The sequence below is a fragment of the Anopheles arabiensis genome, chromosome X (assembly GCF_016920715.1).
Source record: "Anopheles arabiensis isolate DONGOLA chromosome X, AaraD3, whole genome shotgun sequence".
Classification (NCBI taxonomy): Eukaryota; Metazoa; Arthropoda; class Insecta; order Diptera; family Culicidae; genus Anopheles; species Anopheles arabiensis.
Genome location: NC_053519.1, coordinates 20,922,325 through 20,947,092, shown reverse-complemented (window position 1 = coordinate 20,947,092; position 24,768 = coordinate 20,922,325). Strand labels below are relative to the sequence as shown.

Here is a 24,768-nt window from a genome sequence, read left to right as displayed (position 1 = left end):
ACATGAACCTACCGATCCGAACCCATTCCAAGGCATTGCCGGTCAATCGGCGTCATGATAATTACTCCAAAGCCACCAGATTCTGGACGGATAGGTGCAGCACCATACGCTCACCGTAATAAACAAATCCAGAATCCTCTTTTGTATAGATTCAATTCAAAATGTTGTTTCCACTTGCGTCCGCTAGCTGAATTGGAAATAAATGTGCAACATATCACACGCACGTTTGCTTCGATCGTGTGTCTTTTTGATACCCCCAACAGCAGAGCCGATCGCAAAGCTACCAATGCCAATGGTTGTGTTGTCTCTCAGGTAGCGAGATCGAAAATGCATGGACTTTGTAGCCGCAGCGGATGAAAATGTACCCATCAGAATCAAATAATTTTGGGGTTTCCAAACGCACGCACACACACAAACACACTCTCTCTGTCTCACACACACATACTCTATCTCACACACACATACTCTCTCTCTCTTTCTCACACACACACACACACACACACACACACACACGCGCGCGCGCGCGCGCTCGCGATAAGGCACCTACGAACGCGCGCACGCGAGAACGCACCTAGGAAAGCGCGCATGCAAGCACGCACCCCCCATCAAACCCCCCCTCCCCTTCCGCTATCATCAGCTATCATATAGCGCATCATCATCCAAAGCGCCGGGCGGGGTGGGGGATCGCGGCATGATACAGTGAACGATCACTTTCCCCGCGCTGTGTGTGTGCGTGTGTGTGTCGTGACCCGAAAACTCGTGACAGATATCGGCACATTAAAAAAATATTTTATTGCCATTATACACTGTGCTACATGATGCTTAGAAGGTCGTTGAAGCATCAAACATGTTCAAATTAAAAAATATTAGTTTAGTGTTAGATGTTCTCCTACGCTTGTTTTAAATAGACTTCTTCACCCTCAACTGGCAGGGGCATCGAATGGTCTCATCAGCAGCGGCACGAAATAAAATAAACCATCAATACACCGATAACACTTTAAATCCCAAGCCAACCCAACCAGCTTCTCCCGCATCGTCTCAAGGTCACACACAAATTAATAAATGCTAACACCCACCAATAACAATACACAACCGCAATGCACATATATGAATCAACGCATACACCACAAACACCCAATTAGCTGGCGGCGGAAGGCACGGGCAGAAGCGCAAGTATGGCAAGGCATGGTGAGGGAGGGAGAAGAAGCGGACGAGAAAATGGGCGCCAATATTTTTAAATTTTTTTTTTGACCGTTTTTTTTTTGCTCCGCCGCCATAAATAGTTCTTGCTCGACTTGCTCGACTTGCTCGACCCAGCGCAGGAATCGCTGAAGAACAGCGCGGGAGACCAGCCAAAATCTGCGCTGGCCAGCGCAGATTTTGGTGCATTTCCTGCGCTGGAAACTGCTCGAATTTGCGCAGCAGGAAATTAACAGTTGTTTAATAAAACTGCTCGATTTGTTTCCATGTATATGCATATATGGGATATCAAGCGTTGTTAACTGTTTTGACCATCTTATTTTTATATTTTTGAAGAATGAATAAACAACAAATGAACTCGGTTAAGCCAAAATGAACTTCAAACGACTGTTAACATGCGTTGATTTATTCGCCGACTATCGTCTATCTATGTTCAGTAGATATTTGAACTTCTTCTTATAAATAAAAATGAACGGTTGTTTTGCATTATATTTGTCAGAATGTACAATATTACATCACGCAATAACTACCTCATTAATTTGAGCCAAATTTGTCACAAAGGTAGTTTATAGTTCAGGGTATAATTGTTGTGCTTCTTTAACCCGTTTTCTCTCTTCATTCCCTTCCATTTTCCTATTCTTGACGGTGAAACATTTAATCGATTTGCTCAAATTTGTAGAGAAGACGCCTTAGGGTGCTACAATACACTGAGAAAATTTTCATTCTCGCAGGATAATGGGAAGTGATAGCTAAAAAGCATAATTCTGCTTAAGACTGCTGCATCTTTCTATTTATCGTTTGTTTATCTTGAACATGTCATATTTACACTTTCTGTGGCAATTTTATCCTGCTGGCACTCGAACTCCAATTTTTGTAATAAAATTTTTCAAATTTTCAACTTAAATTTTTCCCTTATTTATAAGCACGGCGAGGCGTGGTGATTAATAGGAGTAGAAATAATGTGCGTAAGAACTATTGTTTTTATGCAAAAATATTAATAATTGATTTTGTTTACATTTCCTAAGATATGTATTAACGCTTAAATGCAGGCAGTAATAGAATCGCTGTAGAAAAATATTATGTGCCTCAATTTTAATGTGTTTTTTTCATTAACATCGCTAACAGTTATGTTGTTACTTGGGTAGCTCGATCCTTGATGTATGGTTATTTTGGTTTATGAATGTTACCAAATTTTATATCGAATGTATCAATAAAATGGATTGAATACCACCAATTGCAATTGCTATCCACAGTAAAATGTTTAAATTCTAGAAGAAATATGCACAATACATGAATTCCCGCGATTTAGTGGTTGGTTCCCATCAATTTTTGTTGGGTTCCCATATTTTTTGGTGCGTTCCCATGATTTTTTGGCCGCTTCCCAGAATTGTTGATCTAATTGCATTGATATCCTATCGGAAAATACCAATAAATTTCGGGAACGAACCAAAAATCTATGGGATATGATCAAAAAATCTTGGGAACGCACCAAAAAATCATGGGAAATGACCAATAAATTGTGGGAAATCCTGTAATGTTATAAAAAGGGAATATGTGATTTTCTTGGAACTTCTCATGCTAAAAAAGCCTACATTTCCCAGCAACTCGTCCCGCACGCTGCTACGCCGCTGCTTACAATATCGGCGGCGACCGGTTTGACCCGCAAGCCTCATCCGGTTGAAGAGCATATCCCAGCAGACCGTTATGGCATCCTGTAGCGGTGGTAAAATTGCTGCAGCAAGGACGGCACACATTTCGCCCTTCACGTCGGGAACAACAACTCCCTCTCTCCGACGAATACCACGGCACCAGCGGGGCGGCATGGGACCTCACCCCCTCTCCGTTGAACGAAACAGCAGTAGCGGGGTGGCATGCGACCTCGCACCCTCTCTGTCAACACAACGGCAGCAGCGAGGCGGCATGGGAACTCGCTTCCTCTCCGTAGACACTAATGCTGCAGCGAAGCGGCATTGGACCTCGCCCCCTCTCATTGTTCTACGACGGCTGCAGCGGGGCATGACATCTTGCCCCGTCTCCGTCGAACACAGCGACAGCAAATCGCGTCACCAATGATGGCCCAGCAGCTAGGCAGAATGACAATTCGCCCCTTACACTGCCAGCACTTATTGGGCTGTAGCCCGACGACACCTAGCGTCGCTGCAGATGGCCCGGGAATCAGGATTCGACATTTCCATTGCCAGCGCTCCCTGGGCCTGCAGCCCGGAGAATCAAACATCGCCGAGTGTGTATGTGTGTGTGTGTTTGTGTGTCTTTCCCTTCTGTCCGCATCGCGGAACGACAGCCGGGTTCACGGTCTTAACGGCAACGGCGGCAGCGGTCTTTGTCAAACGGCGTCTCACGGTCGCGTGGAACCGTGCTATCGTGATGGCGCCGGCTTCAACCGACGTGCTCGATCGTGATGGCGACCGCGGGTTCTTCTAGATATCTTCCTTAACACTTTAAGCGCCGCGTCATATGAAATCGCATGACGGTTTTGCTCATCGCTCAGCTTTGTATCTGACGCTCAGTGATTCTCTTGAGAACGAATGAGGTAGGAAAGAGAGAACGAGAACGACATGTGCTACGCCGCTTATCGCAATGAAACAAAAGAGTGATAACAATCGCACGACAAATTGTCACTCTCATCGCTCTCTTGCCATGCGCTCACTCGAAAAACTGTGACGTCAGGCCGGCGGTCTAAGTGTTAAGCAAGAGAATCCCATCCTCGTCGCCACTGTTGTGTCTTCTATTGCTTGCCTCTCAGGTTCTTTTATTTAAGACTGATACAGTATCGGACAATAAGATAGGGCCTCTGGTTTTCATCGCACCGTGCACTTGTTTTACCTCGTTACTTGTGTGTGTGTGTGTGTGTGTGTGTGTGTGTAGTAGTTGTTGTTGTTGTTGTTGTTGTTGTTGTAGTTGTTGTAGTAGTTGTAGTAGTAGTAGAAAGAGAGTGAGCTTTTTAATGTGTATTTGCGAGTGCGCGGGTTTGTGTCTGTAAAACGAAGCTCGCAATGATGTTATATTGCGTTGAAAGTATTCTGATGATGTGTGTTATCATGTGAAACAGCGTGCGTTCACACTTGAATAAAAGCTAAAGTTTGCATCGACTGACAAACAAAAACACACACACACACACACACACACACACACACACACACACACACACACACACAAACCTGGGCCATGGTGGAATGGTGCGTCGAAAAACCAATCATTATTTCCGATACTGTATAAACAGTACACATTAAAATACTCGGCCGCGTGCCAGTCGTACCGTGCCCTACCGGGAGCCCTGCTCGACCGGCTGCTCGCAACACCTCTCTTGTTCGAGCGCACGACACACACTAAGCGGCCCGCGTTTAGTGCGCGTACGACAGTGTGCGTGACACACTGTCTTCCCCTGGACATTGACCAGTGGTAGCGCAACTACCACTGCAAGTCCAGGGGTCGGCACGGCAGCCCACAACACTTTTCAATAAAGTAGCAAACGCAAAAATGTGCTGGAAAATACTTAAGTTACTTAAGTTAAGGGGCACTTCAATGGTACAGTCGTCAATTCATACGACTCGTAGTACGAAACTTGTAGTAAGGACTGTGTCGAAAGCCTTTAACACGTTGTCTGCCACCATACTTGCTCACCGAACTGCTCCGTGCCTGCGCCTACACGTATGGTCCAAAACAGCCGAAGTCATACAAAATCATGAAAAAGTCTGCGCCCTTTTGTTCCGGCGTACTTGTGAAGTTTACCGAGCCGAACCGAACAGTTGTGTTCGATAAATATGTGTGCGTATCAGGTAGCAGCATTTGTACTGCTTACCTGCCGTATGCCGCTGTGATACCGAGCGAGACGCATAGACAACGCATCAAAAGGACATGTGTAGCCGTGAGGAAATTTTTCTGTGTCTCTTTTGCCTTGTTAATGGGTAAGATAGAATCGTATGCCATCGGCTCTGCATTCGGGCGTGGGCAGGCCCGTGGACGCCGTGTGTTCGCACACCGTCAGGCCACGGAATCACTCTTTGAAACGATTGCATTTGCTTTTGTATTTTTTCTCTTTTAAATCAAATTCACCAATTCTCTTTGTGGTCTCAGTCGCTCCACAATGTCGTTTGTTGGGCTAATTCCATGGAATTTCATTCTTGGAACCCCCCCCCTCCCCTCCCTTCCCTTCCCTTTCTTTACCTCTCGCAAAAGTCGGTGACATTTCGACTCCAACGCTTTGCAACGCTTTGGTGACGCGCATGCAAACGATGCTACAACAATGACAGGCAAAGCATGGGCCGATCAAAGGCACGTGAAACTGTGAAAAGATCGTTTACGTATTGTCCAAGCTGTCCCGATCAACCTCAACTTTTTGATGAGTGTTTTAAGATTGTGCATCAAAAGTAAAGGATGAATAAATGAACTCCAAGATTTTATAATTATTGTTCATTCTCATTCTCATTTATTTATGAAAACATAATAGAAACTCATTTTGGTATTTTAATCATTTTTTTAAGAAATAATAACCGTGAAAGAAAAGCATTGTGAATGAACCGATGAAATACGTGCAAATTTATCTCTTGTAACACGTCTTTTACAATGTGTAATGTGTCAGTCACTATGTGGCTGACGTGGCCCGATCGGAAAAAAACCCGTCAGCCACATAGTGGCTGACGTGGCAGACAACGTGTTAAAGGCCGGTATATCCACGTATGACGTTTACGCCAAATATAAGAAGAAGAAGAATAATAATTATACTATCAGAAGAATGCCTGTCATGTGCCCAACTCTTGCATGGATCGAGTCTCTGATATTCACTACTGTTTATCCTGGTATTTGGGTAAACCAATCAATTAACTGGTATCCAAATGAATGATTACTATGGCAGATCTTAACTACCTACATCAGATAAGAAGTTATTACGCAAGATAATCAGAAACGAAGCTTTGGGATAAAATCGTTGTAATAGTTTTATTATTCCTCGGATTGCATATGCTTCTATTTTTAATAAAGACATTAATGTTATCCCGTGTGAAACCGGATAAATCAGCTAGTTAAACATAAAAAACAATTCAAAATTATTTATTGATAATATTATTGATGAAATACAATCAATATATTAATGGTAATTTACTAATTCGGTTCTTTGAAACACCTTAGATAGTTTATTTAACAAGTTTTTTTATACGACCGTTCTCTTCAACAGATGATTTGCGACTAACTTATGATGAATCGATCGTTCCTAAATCTATTAAAGACTACTTTGATTGCACGCGGCTACTTCGTTTACATATACAAACCAATTTGTTTCGATCCTCCTGCATCCTTGAGAATTATGTCCGTTCCATCTTCGCGCCGCCAGGTAACGATAGGTTCCGGATATCCTTTAGCCCTAAAAAAAAATCACTGTCATTGATTTTTTTCAATTTACCGATAAGTTGGTATATTTGATATTCAAATGTTGCATCCTAAACAATGTTTATAATACATATTTCATTATTATCAGAATTTTTGATGGTCTTCCATACTTTTTTTATTCAATAGGGATGGCTTTGCCGTATTGCTTAAAGTCTTCGATACTTAAAAATGGTAAAATGTAATCATAGCCTACCCGCAGGGCAAGGCGATCGAAAATGTCACTGCCTCTCGCTCTTTTTCTTGTACGATCTCCGTCCCTCCTATAGCGCTTGTTTAATGTTGGGCTTTTGATCACCCCGCCCCCAAGCTGCTCCATACCCCTCCAACTAAACTGAAATGGTGTTCGAGGCAGCCATGATGATTCGCACTCACTCGCCATCTCATGTTGTCTTTCTCGCGCAAATGGATGTCATTACAGGGTTTCGAATCATATACGGGAATAGTTTAATTACTTAAGGGAATGTTGCAAATCGGTAGGGGAATATTGTATGGATAAGCTGTGGATGTTTGCAATCACTTAGGGGAGTGTTGCAATCGATTAGGGGAATTTTACAAGCATACTGTGGAGCTGTCATCAGACTGAGGGTGCCGCTGTAAATACCTCAAAATATTTTCGTCAATCTTACTAACTAATCATGTTTAATTATGGCTCCCCAACAGGATTTATTTAGTTTATCATGTGTGCAGCAGAATCCCACACGAAAACAACTCCAAATGATGTTTAAAAAAAAACATCATCGGTATCCATTCGAAGCTTTTTACACCGGCACCCACCGTCTGATGACAGCTCCACAGTACGCTTGCAAAATTCCCCTAATCGATTGCAACACTCCCCTAAGTGATTGCAAACATCCTCAACTTGCTTGCAACATTCCCCTACCGATTTGCAACATTCCCTTAAGGCGGCGCTCTAGCAGCAATCGAACACGACATCCGACACGAACAAACTATGGGTTTGTTCGTGTCGGATGTCGTGTTCGATTGCTGCTAGAGCGCCGCCTTAACAAACTATCAAAGGCAGGTCAGTCGCGAATATTTCCGTCGAAATGTGGTAGCACGATTTCGGGAAGTCTTGCACGCACCGGGACTGTCGTGGGTTTCTGCTCACTGCCGAAAAATGGGTTTGGTGTTGTAGGCAATGGGATCTGCGATGCCAACTGGTATTCGATGTTTTTGCTTAACTCAAATACCCTGTCGTCGAACACGCCATATCGCTCGATTGCCTCCTGTGCTTGGTCGTCGCTCACAACGTCCAAGATCGAGTCGTACCATTGTTTGTAGTCCAAAGCAAGCACCTTCACTCGGTCTGCTATGGTTTTCAGCGAGTGAACGTCGGTGCTGTGTTTGACGAACATCTGTTCTAGACGGTCAAGCTGCCACTCCAGGTGAGTGCGTTGACGGTCCAATTTGGTGATGTCTGGAACGGAGCCAAATTCTCTGACGGTGGAACTTTGGCTTTCCTCCATGTCGTTGGCCGCTGGAACCACTTCTTTGACGGGAGAATGGTCAACGGGCATAGTTTCACTTTCTAACACAAACTTTACTTTTCACAAACTTCCCTAAACGCAAACTGTGGATCACTCGCACACTAATCCGGTTTCCGAAGGACCAAATGTTAATGATGAAGAGGAAGTTTGGTAATGATGAAGACACGATGTTGTTGCTTTGAACTCTGGAACTTGACTAAATTTATTCAGGAAAAACACTTGCTTATATACTGCAGAATTCGGGAATTCGAGCTGCCGCTTGCGGGAATTCGAGCTGCACGATACCAATCTACAGCAGTTTGCACTGCGTAATAGATTTATGATTAAGTGAAATTTACACGTAGGTAAATTTCTTGAAAGCGCCCTCTACCTTACGCTAGGCGTACTAAGGGTGACGCGTTACCATTACGCTTGACGTAACACCTCTTTTTCCCTCCAACGGCAAATTTGTCAAGCAGCTCGTCGAGCTGCCCGTCTCTGGCCCTGCCTCATACCCCTCGCCTGAGCGCGCTGCCGAAGGTTTGGATGTGTTGGTGCGTCAGACGGCCAATCGCTGTCAGCTATCGTCCGTGCTTTTTCCCTCCATAGCGCCATCTCTTTCTCGCGTGTGGTCAATGCTCGCGAGCTGTTGTGGCGCCTAAAAATGCCGTTAACAAAAATTGCGGCGATGAATTTGAATTTTCACAAATCGAACCAAAAAAGCGCAATGAGTTCAAACACTGAAATATAAAAATGGCTAAGGAATCGCTAGTTTACGCAGGAGAATGCAGATGGTTCTCCAGCCACGGGGCACCAACGACCATCTTTCCGGGGGCCCTTGTCGCTAATACTCTGTCCACTCATAGACATACGGCATACTACAGACTAGAGATTTTCGGCGACCGCCTAGTCCGCCTACCGTTAGGTCCACCGCTGGTTTATGACGGTGTTTTTTTTTTATCGTGGAGGTGCATCCTTCCCCCTGCCTGCAGCGTATGCATCGAGCAGGAGACAGTGTGGCAGTATGCAAGTTACCCGCTGGATAGGAGCGGTCGCACGGCAACGCCATCATCTCGCACATCTGCATGCCCGTCGTGGGTTCTAACCGCGTATGAACCGTCCGCCGTAGCAAGAGGTGACTATCCGACTACGTGGTACTCAAGTCCTGAAAAGGCCGGCATGATTGCGTAGGCCATTACGCCAATAATAATTGTTGCGAAAGCAACTTCGTCGGCTCCTCGACGGTAGCGAATATGAAAAATAACGACCGTTTTCACCAACGTACAATGTACTTTATTAATCACCCGGAACCCATAGTTTGTTCGTGTCGGATGTCGTGTTCGATTGCTGCTAGAGCGCCGCCTTAACTAACTATGGGTTTATTCGTGTCGGATGTCGTGTTCGATTGCTGCTAGAGCGCCGCCTTAGGGGAATGTTGCAAATCGGTAGGGGAATGTTGCAAATCGGTAGGGGAATGTTGCAAGCAAGTTGAGGATGTTTGCAATCACTTAGGGGAGTGTTGCAATCGATTAGGGGAATTTTGCAAGCGTACTGTGGAGCTGTCGTCAGACGGTGGGTGCCGGTGTAAAAAGCTTCGAATGTGAAGGTGAAGTGCTTGCATGCGTGCTTTCGTAGGTGCGTTCTCGCGTGCGCGCGTTCGTAGGTGCCTTATCGCGTGCGTGTGCGCGCGCGTGTGTGTGTGTGTGCGTGTGTGTGTGTGTGTGTGTGTGTGTGTGAGTTTGCGCGCGAGTTTGTATGTGAGCGTGCGTTTGGATACCCCAAAACTATTTGATTCTGATGCGTACATTTTCTTCCGCTGCGGCTACAAAATACCACGCATTTTCGATCTCGCTACCTGAGAGACAACACAACCATTGGCATCTTTGCGATCGGCTCTGCTGTTGGGGGTATTAAAAAGACACACGATCTAAGCAAACGTGCGTGTGATATATTGCACATTTATTTCTAATTAAGCTAGCGGGTGCAAGTGGAAACAACATTTTGAATTGAATTCATACAAAAGAGGATTCTGGATTTGTTTGTTACGGTAAGCGTATGGTGCTGCACCTGTCCGTCCAGAATCTGGTGGCTTGTTGGTTTGGAGTAGTTATCATGACGCCGATTGACCGGCAATGCCTTGGAATGAGTTCGGATCGGTAGGTTCATGTTTTGGTCGAGTGCATTCCGTGCATTTGTCGCGCCACAGCAGTAGACCCGGCAGCACCAAAGTCAAAACAAAAACCTTCCCCGGGTGTGGACTGCTATGCTAAGTTCTTCTTATTATTATAATTGTTATTGTTACATGTAACTGTGCCAACAAACCGCGTGCCTCTTTTATGGCACACGCAAACCAAAACAAACAGATAAAGACAGGAGATAGGTGTAAACATCTCGGCTGTCAAAGTCGATGTTCGAAATTCGGATATCGGGAAAAGGGCAACGTTCGCTGCGTAACGCGATGGCGCAACGGCCATCGCGGGAAGAAAGGGCTTAAATAGACCGTGCGCAGGATAATTGGCCTCTTTCAAAACTAGCGAACGACAAAGACCGCGTTTTTAAAACTACAGTTAATAATTACATTCGATCGAGCCGGTGATTAATAAAGTACATTGTACGTTGGTGAAAACGGTCGTTATTTTTCATATTCGCTACCGTCGAAGAGCCGACGAAGTTGCTTTCGCAACAATTATTATTGGCGTAATGGCCTACGCAATCATGCCGGCCTTTTCAGGACTTGAGTACCACGTAGCCGGATAGTCACCTCTTGCTACGGCGGACGGTTCATACGCGGTTAGAACCCACGACGGGCATGCAGATGTGCGAGATGATGGCGTTGCCGTGCGACCGCTCCTATCCAGCGGGTAACTTGCATACTGCCACACTGTCTCCTGCTCGATGCATACGCTGCAGGCAGGGGGAAGGATGCACCTCCACGATAAAAAAAAACACCGTCATAAACCAGCGGTGGACCTAACGGTAGGCGGACTAGGCGGTCGCCGAAAATCTCTAGTCTGTAGTATGCCGTATGTCTATGAGTGGACAGAGTATTAGCGACAAGGGCCCCCGGAAAGATGGTCGTTGGTGCCCCGTGGCTGGAGAACCATCTGCATTCTCCTGCGTAAACTAGCGATTCCTTAGCCATTTTTATATTTCAGTGTTTGAACTCATTGCGCTTTTTTTGGTTCGATTTGTGAAAATTCAAATTCATCGCCGCAATTTTTGTTAACGGCATTTTTAGGCGCCACAACAGCTCGCGAGCATTGACCACACGCGAGAAAGAGATGGCGCTATGGAGGGAAAAAGCACGGACGATGGCTGACAGCGATTGGCCGTCTGACGCACCAACACATCCAAACCTTCGGCAGCGCGCTCAGGCGAGGGGTATGAGGCAGGGCCAGAGACGGGCAGCTCGACGAGCTGCTTGACAAATACCAGTTGGCATCGCAGATCCCATTGCCTACAACACCAAACCCATTTTGCGGCAGTGAGCAGAAACCCACGACAGTCCCGGTGCGTGCAAGACTTCCCGAAATCGTGCTACCACATTTCGACGGAAATATGCGCGACTGACCTGCCTTCCGTGACGCGTTTCAATCACTGATACATTCGTCAGAACAGCCGACCGAATGTGACAAGCTGCATTACCTTGCTGCGTCGTTGACGAAGGACGCACGCGCGGTGATCGACGCATTGGAAATTACATCCAAAAACTACGAGCCTGGAAGCTGTTGTCCGAGCGCTACGAGAACAAGTACCTCATCGTGAAAACCACCGTTGAGGCGTTATTCAACATATCGCCACTGAAGAGAGAATGTGCAGATTCTCTAAGCCGACTCGTCGACGACTTCGAGCGTAACCTTCGAATGCTCGAAAAGGAAGGCGAGAAACCAGATGCATGGAGCACGCTACTGGTGTTCAGGCTAAGCTCGCTGCTGGATCCAACAACCCTGCGTCATTGGGAGCTTCACCGGAAGTCTACGACCATCCCAACGTACAAAGACTTAGTGCAATTCGTCCGCAACCATTGCCATGTACTCAAGTCTTTCTCCAAGCCAGCCAGCGGAGCCAGAACCGGTGACACCATGCGCAGCAACCCTCGAGTGCAAACCATCCATGCTGCGACCAGTGCTGTGAATAGTGTTGCGTACAACGAAAAGTGCAAACTGTGCGATGTTTCAAAACATTCAGTGTTCCGGTGTGAATTTATGAACAATATGAGTGTTGCAGATAGAAAGCAACTAGTGCAGTCGATAGGATTGTGCTTCAACTGCCTTTCTCCAGCTCATCGTTTACGACAGTGCACATCAAGCGGATGCAAGATCTGCCAACAACGGCATCATACGTTGCTGCACGAAGCAGCACCAGCAACTGAGACGTCGGATGCTCCATCCACTAGTTCTACCTGTCCTCCTCAGTCCCTTACCCACTGTTCCATCTAGATCGAAAACAGTGTTGTGTTGCTGCAAACCGTGCTGGTCCAGGTAGAGGACAATCACGGACGATGTCATCTAGCACGTGCCTTGCTGGATTCCGGAGCACAACTCAACATCGTTACCGAGCGCCTTACTTAACGGCGTGAGAATCATCGCATCGGAGCAATCGGAGAAGTTTCCGTGACGTCACAACATTCGGCTGTGTTAAGGATCCATTCTTTAGACAGCGAATACACAGCCTCCGGAAAGTTCCACGTACTCAGCAAGCTCACTCGTGAGCTCCCATCAAGCCGTATCAACACAAGCAGCTGGCAGATACCTCGTCAAGTTCAACTGGCCGATCCTTCGTTTCACAGTCCTGGCCCGATCGACCTCATCATCGGAGCAGAGCTGTACTACGACGTCGTTAAGGAGGGACTCATCAAGCTAGCCCACGAAAGAGTGACACTCCAAAACACTGCTTTTGGTTGGGTGATAGCAGGTAGAGTCAATGTTCATGCCCCACCACCACCTTCATCCATCGTTGGACACGTCTGAAGTACGAGCATCGAAGAGTAGCTGAGCAAATTCTGGGAGCTGGAGTCATGCCGAGCCACCAGTACATTATCCGTCGAGGAGAGCAACTGTGAGAAACAGTTCGCAGCCACCACCACCAGAGACACCGATGGTCGATTCATCGTACAGCTACCGAAACGAGAGGAGAAGCTGGTTCTTCTTGGGGATTCGAAAGGGATAGCCACACGCCGGTTCCTTGCCTTGGAACGTCGGCTATCCTCGAATGCCTCATTGAAGACAGCTTACACACAATTCATCGAGGAGTATGCAGAGCTTCAGCACATGACAGAAGTACCCGAGAGCGATGCTACAACTTCATCCCCCTCATACTATCTTCCACATCACTGCATCGTGCGACCAGATAGTACCACCACTAAACTCCGAGTGGTGTTCGACGCTTCGTAAGCATCAGACACCGGAACATCTTTAAACGATGCACTGATGATCGGACCCACTATCCAAGACGACCTGATGTCCATTCTATTGCGGTTTAGAATGTCGAAATTTGCCCTGGTAGCAGACATCGAGAAGATGTACCGGCAAATCAACATGGCTTCCATCGATCGTCCGCTGCAACGAATCCTGTGGCGAAATTCTCCAACCGAGCCGATACGAACGATCCAGCTCAACACCGTCACCTACGGCACATCATGTGCTCCGTATTTGGCCACCAAAACTCTGAAAGTGCTATCTCAGGTCGGAGCTAGCACCCATCCCGAAGCGGCAACCATCCTCGGACGAGACTTCTACATGGACGACAAGCTGACCGGCGTAAACAGCATTCCCGAGGGTCAACGAGTATGTCAGCAACTCATCGATCTTCTGGCTTCTGGTGGATTCTGCTTGCGGAAATGGGCCACCAACAACAGGCAGATCTTCGAACATCTGCCCCAGCATCTGCAAGATGAAAGGACGATTCTCAACTTGGATGCGAAGTTACCGATCATCAAGACAGTCGGACTGAAGTGGAACGTTTCCACCGACGCTTTTGTATTCAACATCCCGCGCTGGAACGCAGACAACATCATCACCAAACGAAACGCGCTTTCGGATCTCGCGAAACTGTTCGACCCAATCGGACTGGTTGGACCAGTTATCATCCAAGCCAAGCTGTTCCTTCAAGAGCTGTGGAGATGTCAGATCGCCTGGGACGAGCCGTTGACACCAGCACTACAAAACCGATGGCTCCTGTTTCGCGAGAAGTTGGCCATGCTGCAAACGTTCCACATTCTACGCTGGCTCTTAACCGATCAACGAGCAACGAACCTACAAATGCATTGCTTTTGTGATGCATCCGAGAAGGCGTACGGAGCGGCGATTTACCTGCGTTCGACCAACACCGATGGACGTGTGACAACCAACCTCATCACTGCAAAATCCAAGGTGGCACCACTAGCAGACTCCCGTAAGCAAAAGCGTGTTTGCTTACCCCGGCTGGAGCTTTCTGCAGCACTGCTACTGGCTTACTCGTACGAGAAAGTGTCAGACGCCTTGAAGCTACAGGTCGACACCATCTTTTGGTCTGACTCAACCATCGTCCTGCATTGGTTGTCTGCAACTCCGTCACGCTGGAAAACCTTCATCGCTAACCGGGTGTCCGAGATCCAACACATCACTCACGGCAAGGAGTGGAGACACGTACCCGGAACGGACAATCCTGCGGACATCATCTCCCGAGGAATGGATGCGGATCAGCTGGAAAATTCAACCCTTTGGTGGCACGGACCAGACTGGCTGGCGCAACCATCAGAGGAATTGCCGAACACTCATCTACTTCGACAGGAAGAATTCACCACGGGCGAATTGGAGGAGCGACCAATCTGCATGGCTGCACAATCCGTGGCTCCGAACGAACTTTTTAGCCTCCGTTCAACGTTCACCGACTGCAACGTCTGGTTGCGTGGCTAAGACGATTCCGACACAACACGAATCCTGCTAATCATCAACAACGCAGATTGGATCATCATCTCAGCTTGGAGGAACTAGCCGAATCTACACTGTGTCTAGTTCGCCTCGCTCAAGCTGAATCATTCCCAGAAGACATCAAACATCTATCGAAAGGCGATTCGGTCGGCAACAACTCACCTTTAAAACTACTAGCACCATTTCTACAAGATGGCCTGCTACGAGTGGGCGGAAGATTGCGACATGCACCAATCCCGTTCGACCGAAAGCATCCGTACATCTTACCCGCCAACCATCCGCTGACGAATCAGATTGCAACCCTGTATCATCAACAGGGTCAACATGCGAATCCACTATCAACATGCGAATCCACAACTACTGATAGCGAGCATGCGAGAACGATTTTGGCCACTGCGAGCAAAAAACCTGGCCAGAAGAATTGTCCACTCTTGCTACAAATGCTACCGTTGCCGCCCCACACCTACGCAACAACTCATGGGCGACCTTCCAGCAGAGAGAGTTACACCAACGTCAACTTTCTTACACACCGGAGTCGACTTGTGTGGACCGATACACTATCGACACACATCTCGGAAGGCGCAACTCACCAAGGGCTACGTAGCGATTTTCGTCTGTATGGCAGTGAAGGCTGTCCACATCGAATTGGTCGCGGACCTGTCTACCAACGCATTCCTTGCGGCACTTCGACGATTCATCGGACGACGCGGGAAACCGGCTCTCATCGAATGCGACAACGCTAGGAATTTCTTGGGCCCTTCCCGAAAAATTGCCTCCTTGTCCAAGCAATTCAACCACCAGTGGCAAACATCAGTGATTAAGTCCTGCATCGACGATGGCATCCAGTTCAAGTTCATCCCACCTCGCTCACCCAACTTTGGAGGTCTTTGGGAGGCGGCAGTGAAGTCTTTCAAAACACACTTCAAGCCGACCGTTGGGAACGCCATCCTCACGAGTGACGAACTCAACACGCTACTGATCCAGATTGAAGGATGCCTCAACTCTAGACCACTTACACCACTCTCCAATGACCCATCGGATCTGGAAGTGCTGACCCCAGGTCACTTCCTCATTCATCGCCCCATCGTATCCCTGGCCGAACCATCGCTGGAAAAGCTGCCGTTCAACCGTCTCGATCGCTGGCAAAAGGTGCAGGAGTTTGTCCGTCGGCTATGGAAACGTTGGTCAACAGACTACTTGTCCGGACTACAGCAGAGAACCAAGTGGACCAAGCAGAAGGACAACGTGAAGGATACCATGGTGCTGCTGAAGGAGGACGGGCTACCTCCATCGAAATGGTGTCTTGGCCGCGTCACGCAGATCATCAAGGGAGCTGACGACAACATCCGAGTGGTCATCGTCAAGACGAAAGATGGAGACTTCAAACGTGCCATCTCTAAAATCTGCGTTCTTCCCACCGACGAGCCATCCAGTTCAACCTAGTTGAATTAGATAATTCAACGCGGGGGAGTATGTTACGGCAAGCGTAATGGTAACGCGTCACCCTTAGTACGCCTAGCGTAAGGTAGAGGGCGCTTTCAAGAAATTTACCTACGTGTAAATTTTACTTAATCATAAATCTATTACGCAGTGCAAACTGCTGTAGATTGGTATCGTGCAGTTCGAATTCCCGCAAGCGGCAGTTCGAATTCCCGAATTCTGCAGTATATAAGCAAGTGTTTTTCCTGAATAAATTTAGTCAAGTTCCAGAGTTCAAAGCAACAACATCGTGTCTTCATCATTACCAAACTTCCTCTTCATCATTAACAGAAGGCATGATAAAATTCTCCGAACGGCATGATTTCTTCCGTTGCTTTGCACAGCGGGTTGTATTCTTGGGCATACAACCACGTGCGACAAAATTAAAACAAACTAGGCGGTTGATGCAATTTGACGCATGAAATTATATCCTATACTGCACAATGAGTAAACAAATGCGGCCTGTGTATGTGTCATTGGAAGTGGCGTGAATTCAGAAGGAGTGGGAAGTAGGACGAATTCGGATAGGACTAAGGTGTTCGTGACAGCTTAGGTTCTAGGTATTTCCTTCGAATAATGAACTGTTTGCCGCGCATTTCAATAGGAGTTATATCCGTTGGGAGTACTATAAATATGAAAAACCTATAACAAAAATATTCAAACCGTTGGATACGACTATTAGATAAATTACACAGAGACAGGAAGGGTATAGTTCTACTGAGTAAGTAAACACATTTGAATTTGAAAAATTGCACCGCCAGCAACAGCAGAACTATTCGTGCAGATATGGCCAGTCTCCTCGATCCATAGGTGCCTCCTTCCATCCTTGTCTGCATCCTTGTGTACAATACCCGTCAGGTACTTATTTATCTCTAACCACCGAGATCGCCCACCTGATTCCAGACTGGCTTTTGCTCACAAGCACCTGAATTCAAGGCCAGGGCATGACTCTTCCGTCCTCGAGACATGCGTCATTCAAAGTGTCCAATTCACCTTTGCCACCATTCGGATATTCAGTGCATGGAACAGCATGAGAAATCCAGCTGAACTACCTGAACTGCTGAGTATCAATCCTTTAGCTATATTACCACAGCTCTACACAATCCGCAGGGCTTCTGGTGGCCGCTAATTCCGCTTGTCGTGGAACCGGCCACTGTAACCGCTTGTGACTTTTATTTCTAACACACTTCTTAAAAGCTTTGCGCTTAAGGAATCCTAGAAAATTGAAATGTGGATTATTATTATTATTATTATTATTATTATTATTATTATTATTATTATTATTATTATTATTATGATGATAATTATTATTATTTAAATGATTATAGTTCCCTTGCAAACGTCAACGAAAGAGGACGTGTTGTTGTTTTGATTTGCAAGCCATAATGTTTACGACCGAAAGATATGGAAGGAACACCTTCCGTATCGATTATTCGGAGGCTCCTAAGCGACCCACCTTAGAAGAAACCGTGATCTTCCTTTTTGAAGTGCTAGAAACGGGTGTGGATGTGAAGATGGTGCAACGCAACACTGCGCAAAGTGTCGTCTACGTCACTATGCCAACGCTTGAACGTGCGGAAAGCATAGTGAAGGAGCATTCGGGGAAGCACTGCATCACGTACGAGGGGAAAATTTGTGATCTTCCTCCAGGAATCCCCGACGAAAACGTTTCCGCCGGGCTGAACCGCTTCGGTGAAGTGCTCACTATTGTGCCCGGTGTTTGGGGAGCCGAAACGCGGCTTGCCGGGATTCCGTTGGGTGTGCGCATAGTGCGGATGAAGCTGGCGAAACCCATCCCTTCCCCATGTGTGTGGTGACATGACCGGTGTGTTGTATCGCGGACAGCAGCAAACTTGCCATCACTGCAATGAAGCTTTGCATCACGGTATTAGCTGCATCCAAAACCGTGTGGGTCAGCTCCTCAACAGCGATGCGGCCAAATCTTACGCAAGTACCGTTAAGCAAGCACCAGCACAAACATCTGATGCGAACACAGCATCAACTAGTACCGCTGGTATTAACACCACGGGACGGCGCAAAGGGAAGGCCAAAATCACTTCCCTTACAACCACTACTAAGCCACCAGCGAGCACTGCATCGAAAGTGGCTAATCGGCTTGTGATCCCGATCGAGCCGCTACCCAACCACGCAAACAATGAGACCCCAAATTTTGAGTGATTCAGGCCGAGGGGTATGAGGAAGCTTGAGGAAGCACGGAGAAACGCGCTGCGATGAGAGTTCGCATTCTGTTTTACACGCGCGCTTCACTAACACCAATACAAATACCGTGCTTTGACGAGCCGTCTGTGAATGTGTGTGTGTCTTCTTTCAGCGAGCTCAACTTGGAGCTGCTCGTCACATCGTGTTGTCTCGCTTACACTACAGCATCGAACCATCGCTCCGTATGTCCCCCCCCTCCTACGCGTACAAAACCACCAGTACAGCGCGACGCTTTGACGGAGATGGTTGTGCGCGTTTTGTTCTCCCGCACGCAGTGTTTGTGCGTTGATGCGCATTTAGTTATAAGTCTCGTGCGCCGGTGTGTTTTGGTGAAGTGTGCAGTGAATAAACAGTGTGCACAGACGCACATGCAGTGCGTGGATCGACAGGTAAGAATTTGCTGAACAGAGGCAACGCAGATTGTCGACAAGTTTCCCGCAGCCTGGCTCGACCCGGTATGACGTCATTCATGAGTATGAAGGATTCTAAATGTGTACTTTAGTGTGTACTTTATGTTTCAATAAAGTGTTTAATGTAATAAAAAATGACAGTGTTTGTGTTTAGTTTTAGAATAAGTGCATGAAAGAAAACGAAAAACGAAAGAAACAACTATCTTTACATGTGTTGGTAGCATGGCTCGAAAGAACACAAACACATTGAGAACTGCAGAGCGCACTGTGCGTTACGGGTGGGGAGGGGGAGGGCTCGCGCGAGGGTGTAACTCATTCGTCGAAGGGGCACTGTATTTCGACAGCGTAACTCAAATCACTCAAAAAATACACTCATTTTGCCGGACGGGAACGGTCACCACCCAACAGTCAAAAGCCGAAGATTTTATATTGACCTTTCGTTTTTTCTATCTGTCTCTCGCTCTAATTTGAGTGATTTTCCCTTCGTGAGTATCCACGAGCTCCCTCGTGCGGTTGTTGTTGTTGGAAGTTGACACCGAACCCCCTTCGTGCGCTGCCAAAATCAGCGAAGAACGAAATCGAGTGGCTCAAGCGAAAAAACGAAAAAAAAAATGACGAACGAGTGTGCTGTGACAATAACACACACACACGCACAAGGCGACACCCGAAATCTGGTGCGATACCGGCTTTCAGTGGAGCAAGTACGCACATGCACACATTTGGCCACACCAGCGCTCTGTTCTAGTGCAGGTAGTTTTCTGCAGTCCACGGTGATACTACACACAGCCACGCACTTGGCGATACACACTGTGTGGTGGACGTTCAGAATTCAGTGGTGCAAATACACAGATGCACACACTTGGCGACACACGCTCTGCTGTGCGGTGAGGTATGTGTTCTGTGTCCAGTGGTGCAAATATACACACACACGTACTTGGCTACACACGCAGTACGGCGCGGTTGGCTTGGCAGAAGCGCATACACACATTCACGCAGTAGGCTTTACTTTCAGTCCAGTGAGGTTGGTGCTTGTGTAGTGTTTCTGCGCTTGGTAGTCAGCGAATAAACCCCGTTAAAAATGGAGATTTGTTTTATTTAAGGTAAGTAAAAGTGATTAAAATTATCAACAAACATCCTCCCTCCTAATTAATATAATTTTTCTTCCATTTCATGTGTGTTTCACGGCGAACGGAGACAACAAAACCTGTGGCTGTGTCGTAGTGTTGGCGTATTTGGCCCGTACAGTATAACGAAAGGAACAAGGCGCAACTGTGAGGAAGAGCAGAAAGTGTTGTGACGATTTTGTGATTTTATTCACTGTGCGAGTGTAAAAAGGTGTTTTGAAATAATGTGCGTAAATGTGAAATTATGTTCAGTGTTCGTAGTGCATGTGTTTTAGATTTTTGTAAAACATGTTAGATAAATGATATTAATTTCAATAAATAGAATTGTTGTGATATAATTCTGTGCACTGTATCATTTTGGAAAGAAATACTGACAAAAAGGGGGAGGGGGCTAATTAAACGAAGGTTCGTGCCGAACCCCGTTCGGGTTCGCTTCGGCTTCGGGTTACTTCGGAGGCTGAGACGTTTCGCCAACTCAGCTTCAAAGTCAGCTTCAATCTCAGCGGATCTCTGAGTGCTGGTGACCGGTGGGCACCGTGGCAGACGATGAAGGAATCTACGAGGTTGATTGAAGAGCAGGAAGCACGGAAATAGGCTCGGAGCAGGTGTCACTCAGTGGATGAGAAAGAGCCGAAGGCAGAGAAGCCCTCTGAGAAGGCATGCTGGCCAAGCGTGGTGTACTCAGAGAGCCGATGAAAGACGAAGAGGAGTCGTTTGCGGGAGCATCCATTCGGGCAACGATAGATTTAACGGTGTTGGTGTTGCTTGCACTATCGAAAGTTTTGGCCGACTCATCTGTGAGCGTGTCGTTCACTGACACTACAGGGAGATGACGATTTTGGTCATCGACAAACTCACGGAACACGAGAGACGGAGGCCAAGTGGCCGGAGAGAGAGCTTCTTCGCGCTTGCTGGAAGGTACACCGACCTTAAACGATACGAATGACATCGTTTCGACGTTGGCGCCAAGTTTTACGAGACGACGCACCACAACGTCCGATGGAGCAAGCGCAAGTCGATTAGTAACCATGGTGATGACATGCTTATCCGTAACAGATGTGTCGAAGCGCGACATAAAAATCCATGACAATGACTGTGGCCTTCGAGCCACAAATACAGGATCATATGTACTCCCCGATCCCGTTCCTTGCTGCATTGCAGGCGCAGGGGCCGCTGCCGGCCAGGGAGCCGGAGGGAGGTGACGAGATGGTAGATCAAAGGGTAGTGATGATCGGAGAGGGAACCGTGCGTCTCTCTTAACATATGCGGAATCAAACGCGGCACTCTCACTAAATAGATCCTGCTTAAAACGAAGAAGCAGATCCGCTCTTATCGAATTAATGGCGTTTCCAAGAGACTTGAAAATGCCATCCATTGAATTGACCAAGGCGGCCTCAATCTCGGGAAACAATACAGGCTTTTTCGATTTTCGTAAGGCGTCACATTGTTTGCACAGCCAGCACAGACCACAATCTGCCAACAATTCACTTAACGTGGATTCCGATACACCGGCATAGTGAGCATGGAACAAACGGCCACACACTTCCGAACACGACAAATGTAATGGTTCACCATTTGGATTTAATGCCGTAGAGCAAAGTGCACAGAAGTCATTATGATGCACTGGAACACAGGCACACAACAAGTGATATCAGCAACAGATCACAATACGACAATCGATGCAAAGGTGTGCAAAAGTCACAAGCGATGAAGTAGCAACCAGCCACAGGACGATTAATCAAGCCGCGTTAAAACACTAGGATAAGCAGGAGCGACCAAAACCACGTCTGTGCGTCACCAAGCGGAGAGTGAGAGTGAGAGTATATATTTCGACCTATATCACTCCTTAACGCAGATTACAAGCTTCTGTCGCGGATGGTCAAACACAGACTCGATGGCATCATCGGGAAGTGGGAGATTATTTCGGCAGCGCAAAAATGTTGTATTAAACCACGCAACATTTTTCAAGCTGTTCTTTCCGTTAAGGAGAAAGTGATTGATCTGCAGAGGAAACGAAAGTGTGGTAAGCTCATCTCCTTTGGCCTTTCGCATGCTTTTGATCATGTCAATGGGAATTTCCTTTTCAACACCATTCTCTCTTTGGGATTCCATCCAAGGTTGGTAGGGCTTTTGAGAACTATTGGTGAGCGATCCACATCCCGCATTCTCATTAATGGTCACCTCTCTCCTTCCTTTCCGATCCAACGTTCTGTCCGACAAGGTGACCCTCTTTCCATGCACCTTTTCATCCTTTACCTTCAACCGCTCATCACAATACTAGAAGGCATTTGCAGCGGCCAGGATGACCTGGTCAACGCATATGCTGACGACATCCCTGTGGTGACAACCTCTCCTGTCAAAATCGTGCGTGTGCGAGAACTATTTGAGACATTTGGTAGTGTCTCTGGTGCTCGTTTCAACGTGGACAAAACCAACGCACTCGACGTAGGAATCGTTAGTGCTTCCACAATAGTATCTGTCCCATGGCTACACACTGTTCAACGGCTTCAACTGCTCGGAATTCTATTTTCGAATAACATCCGAGATGACATGGGACAGAATTGGGACGTCGTAATCCAGCACATTAGATCTCTTGTGTGGCTGCATCACATGAGAGATTTAAATCTTGTGCAGATAGTATACCTTCTCAACACCTTCCTGCCACTTAAGCTGTGGCACGTCAGTTTGTAGCGCCAGAGCATTGAACATTGCGAAGGTCACTAGTGTTATTGGTTCCTTTCTGTGGCATGGCATTGGAGAAATCCGGATCCCACTTCATCAGCTGGCACTACCACGGAAGTGAGGTGGTCTGAATCTGCACACACCAGCAGTTACAGTTCATGTTCTCTTGACGAACAGGTATGTTGCAGAACGAGAGTGCCTAGGCAAATATAGAATAGGGCAAATTGTTACTAACTCGTGTTTGTTTTGTCCGTTCGTGGAAACCCTGAAGCATAAATTTTCATGATGCAGAAGAGTTTCTGCGGCTTGGGATCTATTGCAACAGAAAATTACTGCGTTAGCTCCAGGTTGTGCTCATTCTTTTAACTGTTTGCAATTCCCAGTACTGAACAGAGAATAGGTGTTTTGCGTTTGTTTGCAAACTATATCATCCACATCGTTGGTAACAACGATGTTATGATTGATCTAGGCGTACTCAATTGTTGTCTAACGTTATAAAATATGTTGTGTTTTTTTCCCTGCGTCATTCTGTTTTTGTATACATAAATTAGTTAATAAGCATTAGAGTTTACTCGTAAATATATATATATATATTATATATATATATATATATATATATATATATATATATATATATATATATATATATATATATATATATATATATATATATATATGTTTAATAAAAAAAATCTTATTATTATTATTATTATTATTATCATTATTATTATTATTATTATTATTATTATTATTATTATTAATATTATTATTATTATTATTAATAATATTATTATTATTAATATTATAATTATTTTTATTATTAATATTATTATTATTATTATTATTAATATTACTATTATAATTATTATTATTATTATTATTATTATTATTATTATTATTATTATTGTTATTATTTTTATTATTATTATTATTATTATTATTATTATTATTATTTTTATTATTTTTATTATTATTATTATTATTATTATTATTATTATTATTATTATTATTATTATTATTATTATTAAAATTATAATTAAAGAGAATTTGAACAAAAAATACGGTTACGGAAAGAGTTCAGAAAGGAGTCGAAATAAAAGAGATGGTAAAAGTCGGACCATCGTTGGTGGCGATATTAACGCTCGACATACCCTGCGGAACAACATTCGTAGCAACTCTAGTGGGATAATCTTAGCCGACATCGCACAGCATGGAAACTTTATCATTGATTATTCTGATCAACCAACATATATCCCTGCTCGGGGGGCTCCCAGCACATTAGATCTGTATCTTACGAACACAGTGATAATGAAACTATGCACCATTGGTGAACTTAACTCAGAACATTTTCCTGTGTATATTGAGTTAAGTGTTGAACCGAACAGAGCCTCACCAGCAAAACGCAGGAACTACCACAAAGCCAATTGGGCCACATTCGGAACCATGGTTGATCGAAGCATATCGTCGACAGAAGTACTCCTTTCACCATAATTCATAGATTCAGCCATTAAAATGTTGCAGGACTCCATTAATACTGCAGTAGTCGAATGCGTTCCCGAGGTGCGTATTAAGGGGGAAATTGTCACTGTTTACGTCTCATGTTTTTAAATGCCCTTAGTCCCGAGTGAAATATTTCACTTGCGTTAGCTGGTATCGCGAAAGAATTGGTTTAAAATTAACAGTCGTTAAAAATTAACCAGAGTCGTTAAAAATTGCTAGAATTTGGCATCGCATTGAGTTCATTTGTTAATTTTAACGACTGGTCCTATGCCGCCGTTAAACAAACGACTTTCAAGAGCGTATGCGATACAAATTAACAGTCGTTTAATTATACTGCTCGAATTTTTTCCCCGTGTTTACCTATATGCGATAT

The 24,768-nt window shown here is 45.8% G+C and overlaps 1 protein-coding gene across 5 annotated transcripts in view; it reads right to left on the bottom strand.

The window, feature by feature from the left end:
• LOC120905829 (lachesin) overlaps positions 1-24,768 on the bottom strand; it is a 205,043-nt gene that overhangs the window by 29,046 nt on the left and 151,229 nt on the right. For all 5 annotated transcript variants that reach the window (XM_040317039.1, XM_040317043.1, XM_040317042.1 and 2 more), the window contains exon 6: positions 6,486-6,577. In XM_040317039.1, coding sequence (XP_040172973.1) covers positions 6,486-6,577 — 92 coding nt within the window. The remainder of the gene's footprint in view (positions 1-6,485; positions 6,578-24,768) is intronic.